Here is an 8038-nt window from a genome sequence, read left to right on the forward strand (position 1 = left end):
ATTGCTTGTTTGCATATAATAGCTAGTCCAATCTTCTTTTGCCTATATGGTTTTGTGTGATAGCCTAGAGGAATGGCTTCATGCAACACTGGGGCACTGTCATCTCCCAACCATGATTCTGTTATGAATAGTAAGTCAGATTGTGTGAGTGAGCAGTTTGTAGATGTGGTGCTTGTTTTTTTAGAGTGAATAAGCATTTATGAGTATGCAGTTTAGAAAATGTGTTTTGGTGGTGGTGTCATTTTGTTTTAGAGAATGGTGAACAGTATATTTTGAGCTTGTAGCAGGTGTGTTAGTTGTGATAATAAGTGAATGAGGGCCACAAGAGCGTTGTTCTATATTGTGTTCCTCATCCAGCAGGGCTTAGGAGGCATTTTGTTGGGTCTGTGAGTGTTGGTGGTGGACTTGGCTGAGAGTGACTTAGGGCCAGATGTGGGAACGCAAAAAATAGCGAGTCGGAAATAGCGACTCCATGCGCAAAACGATATGCCAGGAAAAATCGCTATTCCAAATAGCGATTCGGTGCGGAGTCGCACCGCAATTTGCAACCTCGCTTTTGTCGCAAATTGCACAAAGGGTGTGGTCCTGTGTTGAAAATTGCAACTGACTCGCAAATTGCACGCAGGTGAAAATTAAACTTTTGAAAAACCCAGTTCCTGATTCTGAGTGATGACATCAGAACCAGGAAGTAACCCCAAGGAACAGGGAGGAGCCCATCCAGCCCAAACTGCAGAGCCACACCCAGGTGAGACGAGCTGCAGCAACAATGGCTACACAGGAGAGGGAGACACCCAGTGGAGGCAGAAAACGTAAACTTAAGTTTTCTGAGAAGGAGTTGGAGGTGCTCACCGAGGAGTGCTGCCTGCACCATGAGGAATTATTTGGCAAGGCAGCAATGAGTGTCCCTGACAGCCACAAAAAGAAGATCTGGCATGACATCCTGAACAAAATAAATGCCATTGGTGTCAGCCACCGCACCCTGAATGAGGCCCTTAAAAGGTGGTATGACCTTCGCTCCAGGACCAAGGAGAGAGTGGCGGAGCGCATGAGGGAGATGCATGGCACTGGAGGAGAGCCATCTACTGTACCACCCCCTACAGCCATCGAAACCATGGTGGAGACAACTCTGGAGCCGGAGGCTGTACTGGGCATTGGAGACCTAGACAGTTCAGCACCAGGAACATCAACAAGTAAGTACCAAAATGAATGTATTTACACCAGCCTATGCACCATGCACACAAACACAGTACACATCAGCAGGCACCTCCAGATTAGCTCCATTCACAGTTTTGCAACCTATAGAACAGTGCATTATGGGCAATGTAGTACAGTAGTCTAAATATAGGGAATGTTTATTCTGAGGCATCAAGCATATGTGCGACACTGATAGTGTATCCCCTATGTCCCACAAGTCTCCCACAAGGCCCCCCCATCAGTGCCACTGTGCAGGGAGAGGATCATGGCACGGACACACAGGAGGAGGCTGCCATAGGCACCGCAGGGGAGTGCAGGACAACACCACCCGTCCAATCGGCACAGGAGAACATGGATGATCCGGCTCTGGGTATAGAGACAGCCATTGGGACACTGGGGCCAATGCCTAGAGAGAGTCAACCACAGGGATCATCTGGCTCAGTGCGTAGACGACAAAGCACAATGCAGTCTGTGCGTAGGGAGGATGTTGCAGATGAGGATTTGTTGGGGCTGGAGGCATCCTTATTGCAGAGACACCGGCTGCAAAATAGACAAATGCGGTTCAAGACTGCAGAACACAATCACACATGGGCTGGCAAATGTGGACAACCAGTTCACTACAATGAACGCTCACTTGGGTAACCTGACTACCTCCATAGACAACTTGGTCAGGGAACTGATGGCTGACAGGGCACAAGTACGGTGCAGGGAGCGCAACACTGCTGCCCGTTTAGACAGGCAGCAAGGGGCATTGGGGATACCCCGCAGGAAAGTGAGGAGGTCTCCAGTGTGAGTAGTGTGTCTGCCACTGATGCATGTGTGTTGTGGAGTAGCAGTGCACGGCAGGGCTCAGGGGACCAACCTGAAGTGAGCCATGGTGGCCGTAGTCGCAGGAGGCTGTGAGCTACTGATATGTGGTGTTACAGAGGCAAATGCACGTAATGTGTCAGACTACACTTTTGTTTTGCATTTTGTAGTATAGTTGACAATTGTTTCCACATTATAGTCCTGCAATAAAAGGGTTAATTTGTTGAACTACACAACTGGGCAATGTGTGTCTTACATCAGTGAGTGTTGTCACGGTTGCTACGTACCTGCAGAAGTAGTGGGTTGCTATGTAGTTCCGTCTCTGTCTGCCCTCCATTGCGATGCTTCTATCCCCAGGCTGTTGGTGTGGTAGCTCTTGCTCCTTATTCTCCAAATCTGTGTCATTGGGGGTGAGATATAGCCCTTGTCTGGTGGCAATGTTGTGCAGGATGGCACAAGTAGCAACGATCTTGCATGCTGTTTCTGGGGCATACTGAAGTGCTCCTCCACTTTTGTGCAGGTATCTGAATCGTGACTTCAACAAGCCGAACGTCCTCTCTATGACAGCTCTGGTCCGCTGATGTGCAATGTTGTATCGCCTCTCATTCAGATTGCCAGGTGTTGGGTATGGGGTGAGTATCCATGGTCTCAGGGAATATGCACTGTCACCTATTTGACAAAAGAGGCAAACTTAGCAGGGTATCACAGGGTTACGCAGTAACATGTATTTAAGGCATCAGATTGTACTCACCAGTACCTAATAAATATCCTTCTCCAAACTCCCCACGTTCTAGGCGTTGGGGTATCCCACTGTGCCTGAATATATATGCATCATGTGTACTCCCTGGATATTTAGCCACAATGTCAGTAATGACATTATGGGTGTCACATACCACCTGGATGTTTAGTGAGTGGGTACATTTCCTATTGCGGAACACATATTCCAGATTTGCTGGTGTGCAAATTGGTATATGTGTCCCGTCCACACGCCCTATTACATGGGGGAAGTTGGTTGGCAAGTCTGTAGAAGTCCAACTTGGTGCTGTTGATTTCCGCCTCATTCCTGGGAAGGTATATATATCTGGACATGTGTGCGAGTATGGCATCTAGGAAACGCCTGAAGAATCATGAGAGGGCACTTTGGGATACCCCACCTGCCACTGCAATCACCCCCTGATAGCTACCCGAGGCCAAGAGGTGCAGTGAGCAGTGCCCTTGCACATGTCTGAGGATGGCGCTGCTGCGCATTGTCTGGCGTTTTAGCTGAGGTTTCAGCAGTTAAATTATCTCTAAGATAACAGCGCTGCTCAGTCTGTACTTATCATAAATCTCCTCCTCAGTTTGTTGGAATAGGGTCTGCCTGGTTCGATATATCCTCTCCTGTCTCTGCCTCCTCCTCCTCTGCTGGACAGCCTGGACTCTCCTCTTCCATGCAATCACGTATAGTGCAGCCCTTTTGAGTGACCCAGATGCCTTCTGGGTCTCCTTTTATACTTTGGTTCTGGTTACCACCTGCTCTGAATCAGTGGTAATCTGGGTGTGCAAAACAGGCTTTTTGCTACTAGTCGCAATTTGCGACTGGCTTTTTCATACGGTTTGCGACTCGCAATTTGCGACTTCCTAATTGCGAGTCGCAAAATCAGGCCACAAATTTTGCGAGTCGGTAATGGGTTGCATTGCTATTTGGTACTCCAAAATGGGATTTGTACATCCCACTTCGCATTTTTCGAGGTGGCAAATAGCGCTGCGACCCATTTGCGACTCGCAAACGTTTGCTACATCTGGCCCATAGTGAGTTTTGTTCATTTTTGTAGAGTAGCCTTGTTGTGTAATAGACAGGGGGATGACCAGTTAAGAGTGGCGTGTTGTTTACTTTGTTTGCGTCTGTTTAGGGTGGAAAGAAAGTGGGTTAGGGGTGGTGGAGGAGCATGTGGATCATAATTTAAGTCTCTAAATTGTGCAATGGGTGAGAGGCGGGTGAATGAATGTTGCTGTGATAGGGTGAATGAGGTGGATGTTTGTGAAGAGTGAGAAATGTGGAGTAAAGTTTGGTTAGGATTTGTATTTTTTGTATAGTCATGAGGGTGGGAGTGGGTGTGACGGAAAGTATTATGAGAGTTTGTGTTATTTTGATGTGGTGATGTGTGTGGTTTGTGGAGTAGTGAGACAAAATATTGATGTAGTGGTTTTCTGTTAAGGATTTGTATGTGAGTTACTGCTGATGAGTGGTATTTGAATAGTACAGGGGTGGTAATGTGTTTTGGAAAAGAGTGTATGAGGTGTGTAAAAGGGGATGGACGAGAGTTAAGAGTATTTGTGTTAGATTTGATCAATGGAACAGGTAATGTTTGTGGTGGAGAAGAATGTAAGGATTGTATGCTTCTGTGTAATTGGTTAAAAGAGAAGGAGAGTGTCTGTGAATGGTGTGATGGAAGGCTAAGTATAGGTTTGTCATGATAAAAAGAGATCTGTTAGGAGCAAGTAGAGGGTAGTGCTGGTGTTTTGTATGAACAGGGAGTGTGTGTGTCTGGATTGATTACAATTATGTATAATGTGGCTTTGTGTTGTGTGGCTATATAAGTGGTAATGGACAGAGTTGTGTTTGGTGTGAGAATGAAGGTGTCATAATGTAGTTATGATGGAGATGTGTATAGGTGTGGTATGTGGGGTTTTGTGGTTGTTGTAGAGGCATAGAAATCTATATGAGGTTTGTTTGTGGTGCATGTGTTGGATGCATTTTCTGATATTGGGTTTGGATGTTGGAGGATATTGAGGGATTGATGTGGTTGCTTTCTAATGGAGAAATGGGCAGCATCTCTGGCTCTAGGCCCGAACAGTCCTGAACAGGCCCAAACAGTCAGCTGCCCTTGTCCTCTCCGCCCTTAGCCACAACTCCTGGTCGGAGATGCCGTGACCCCTAGCATTAAATAGCCCTATAGGCCAATGGAACCCGTGCCTTAACCAATCAGATTCATAACCGTTAAATTCAAAAGCCAATGGGAGATCTGGCCATATCAACCAATCAGAAACCTAACCCTGACAGCCTGTCAAAACAGTAACCCTAGACCCTCAATCCAATAGTAACCTCAGCCCTAGTATCAATCAGAACCTAAGCCCTGACAGCCAATACGAACAGTAACCCTACACCCTCAGTCCAATAGCAACCCTACCCGAGTATCAATCAGAATGCAAACACTAGACTCTTACCCCAGTAGGAAACGTAGTCCTACATCAAATCAGAACACAAACCCTAACCCTTAAGCCAATAGAAAGACTAGCCCCAGCAACCAATCACAACAACAAATGCAACAGCTAATAAAAACTTCTACAAGGGCCAAGTTACCTTAAGTAAAATCCCCTGTGGAGGGGACGAGGGAGGTGCTCCTCTATTCAGAGTCTCCTTGGATATAAACAGGCACAGTCCACATCTCCAAGCTAGCAGATTTTACTTTTCAGGTAAGGGACAAATTTGAAACTAGTGAAATACTGCTTATCACAGTTATTGGGTGTCATCTAGGGTGGCATTAAGTGTCAGGGGGTGGGTACCAAGGTCAAATATCAATGTTTTCCACTCTGCAGCTATGGGATATTTACAGAAGCCTCTATTTTCTTCTTGCCTCAATGCTACTTAAGTGTTGCTGCCCGCCAATGGGTCGTATCCGGTAGCACTTGGGATTTCCAGTGCATAGTTATAAGTCTACGACCCACTAGTAACACCAGATCAATAAATTTGCTATTAATCTTGGCGACCAGTGATTTTCGGAACAGGCCAAGCAGTGACCCCTCCAGCGATCACAAGTTAGAGGGCCCAGTAACTCTTTTTTATTTCAGTGTGTATTTGGGCCCAGTAACTTATTACTTCTGAATTGTCCCAGAACATATGTTTCATGTCAGCTCCGGGTAGCTGGCATCGAGGTCATGCTGACAAGGAGCCAAACGTGCGGGAGAGGGTGGCTGGCTTGAGGTACGCTCTATGCAGAATGTTATGCTGGATATATTGAAATTTTGCATTTCGTGACACTCGCCTTGGATATTCTATAGCCGTCTCCCATTCCTTAACCATGAATTCTTTATCTAGGTCCCTCTCCCACTCTCTACGTGTTGCAGCAAAGGAGTCCTGTGTAGCATGCGCAAACGCACGAGCCAACCATGTAATCGATATACACCCTTTACCCATCATGAACAACAATTGCACTAGTGGGTGGGGGTCCGGTTCCTTGTCAGTGATGCCCCACAGATGGAGCGCCTCCGCTAACAGATGTGCATGTGCCAGGAAGTGTCCCGCAGGAAACCCAGTCTCCTCCTGCAGCTGCTCTGTTACAGGATGGATGTCAATGATCACTCAGTACTCGTCACCTCTATATGTAAGTGGTTTTATTGACGGTATAATACAGTTTGAAGGTGAGTGGGTTTTATATGTTGTATCTGTGTTCTCCGTGACTTGTCTTCTGGCTGTCTTTAGGAACTTCGTCTTCTTCTTTCCTTCTCTTCTCTCGGGAAGCACATGTGGAAAGAAGAAGAATACACCTGGTAAGTGTTTCGAGTTTTTCCTTTCCTATCTCTTCCTGCCGCTGTCTTTCCCTGAGTCACACTTTGTTCCTTCTTGGTCTTTGTGCCTCCTTTTCTTTCCTGTGATTGTCTGTGCCCTACCTCGGTTTTCTTTCTTCCTTCCCTGGAGAGGAGTTTTTGTACACGCAATGTCACCTTGCTTTCCTATGTCTCTTTTTTGCTGTTTTCTCTCTTTCCTGTGTTTCCGTCTTGTGTGTTTTTTTTACATTCTCTCTGGTCCTTTACTCTCTCTCCCTCTCTCCTCGTTTACCCTCCCTCGTGCAATATCAGTGTATCTGTGCCCTTCACCCCTTTTCTGTACGTTTCCTCCTGTTCCCCCAAATCCCTACCCCCGAAAACCCCACGCACCTGCGTCTGCCACGCTCCTCCTGAAGCGTGGCTGCCACTCGCGTCCTGCTTTCCGGAGGTTGTCTCCTTCATCCCTGGACGGGACCACCGGCTTCTCTTGGCAGTATCCGGCTGATGGTGCGGTCTCCTCCGTCCTGCTCGAGTAGCCGCTGGATACGGCTCTGGATTCCCCGTCGTCCTTGCATTCCGTCTTCTCTCTGTCGGCCGTCTTCCTTTCCACTGCAACACTCCCGGCCCTCAACAACCCAGGAATACACGGCGGTCCCTTTAAACATCTGGGTTCCCACCGGGACAGCACTGGGAGGTTGTGATTGGAGAAAGCAGAAGGCATATCCAGTTAACTAGAGGCAGCGACAGAACAAGTCGGTGCGATGTGCGGGTCGGTCCAATCCGGCCCGTCACATGCTCATATGACAAGAGAGGGCTCTCCTGAAACAAAGCAGCTATTGCATCCACACCCACCTCCTCCCATGTAGTCAACACCAGATCTCCCAGCATCTCATCAAAAGGTAGAAATTGACCGCAGTGGTATGTCTGGTGAATACAACGGGATCTTTGGTATAAGTTTCAGGCTACGGTGAAAGCTTTAGAATGCAATCTTCAGTAAGCTGTTCGCCATCGTCTGGAGGCACACCAGAGGCATAAAGAGACTCTACTGTGCACACATGTGCAGGGGTGAAGGGGCCTACCTCCTCGGTGTATTGCCCCGCAAACCAATAGTTGGCCATTGCAACTGCACTGCCCGATAATAATGCCCAAAATTTGAAGTGCCTAAGCTGCCTTTTGTTATGGGAAACTGTTGCTCAATGTCTCCCCTTGTTCCAAATAAAGGACCCTAATGTAGAATGCAAAGCATGAAAGGTGGACCGGGGTACATTGAGTGGTATATTCTGAAAGAAATATAACAGCTGGGGTAACATCACCATTTTTGTCAAGGACACCCTACCCTGAACGGTAAGGGGCAGCTGCTCCAAAAGGCCATATGAGGCCTCATTGTTGCCACTGCTTTCGTAAAATTACCATCCAGTAAATCTTGTTTATCATGGTGGATATTAATGCCCAAATATCTGACCATGTGGGGTTCCCGTTTTAGCTGGTGTCCTTCAGTTTGAAAGTCTTC

At 47.2% G+C, this 8038-nt stretch overlaps 1 protein-coding gene across 1 annotated transcript; it reads right to left on the reverse strand.

The window, feature by feature from the left end:
• Positions 1-1442: 1442 nt before the first annotated feature.
• LOC138293877 (uncharacterized) lies at positions 1443-7249 on the reverse strand. The gene is made up of 3 exons (XM_069233175.1): positions 6919-7249; positions 2289-2670; positions 1443-1734 (listed from the first exon to the last, which is right to left on the reverse strand). Exons 1-3 carry the CDS (start codon positions 7247-7249, stop codon positions 1611-1613), a joined length of 837 nt encoding a protein of 278 aa, XP_069089276.1. The 3' UTR covers positions 1443-1610.
• Positions 7250-8038: the final 789 nt, after the last annotated feature.

This window comes from Pleurodeles waltl, chromosome 4_2 (assembly GCF_031143425.1).
Source record: "Pleurodeles waltl isolate 20211129_DDA chromosome 4_2, aPleWal1.hap1.20221129, whole genome shotgun sequence".
In the NCBI taxonomy this organism is placed as follows: domain Eukaryota; kingdom Metazoa; phylum Chordata; class Amphibia; order Caudata; family Salamandridae; genus Pleurodeles; species Pleurodeles waltl.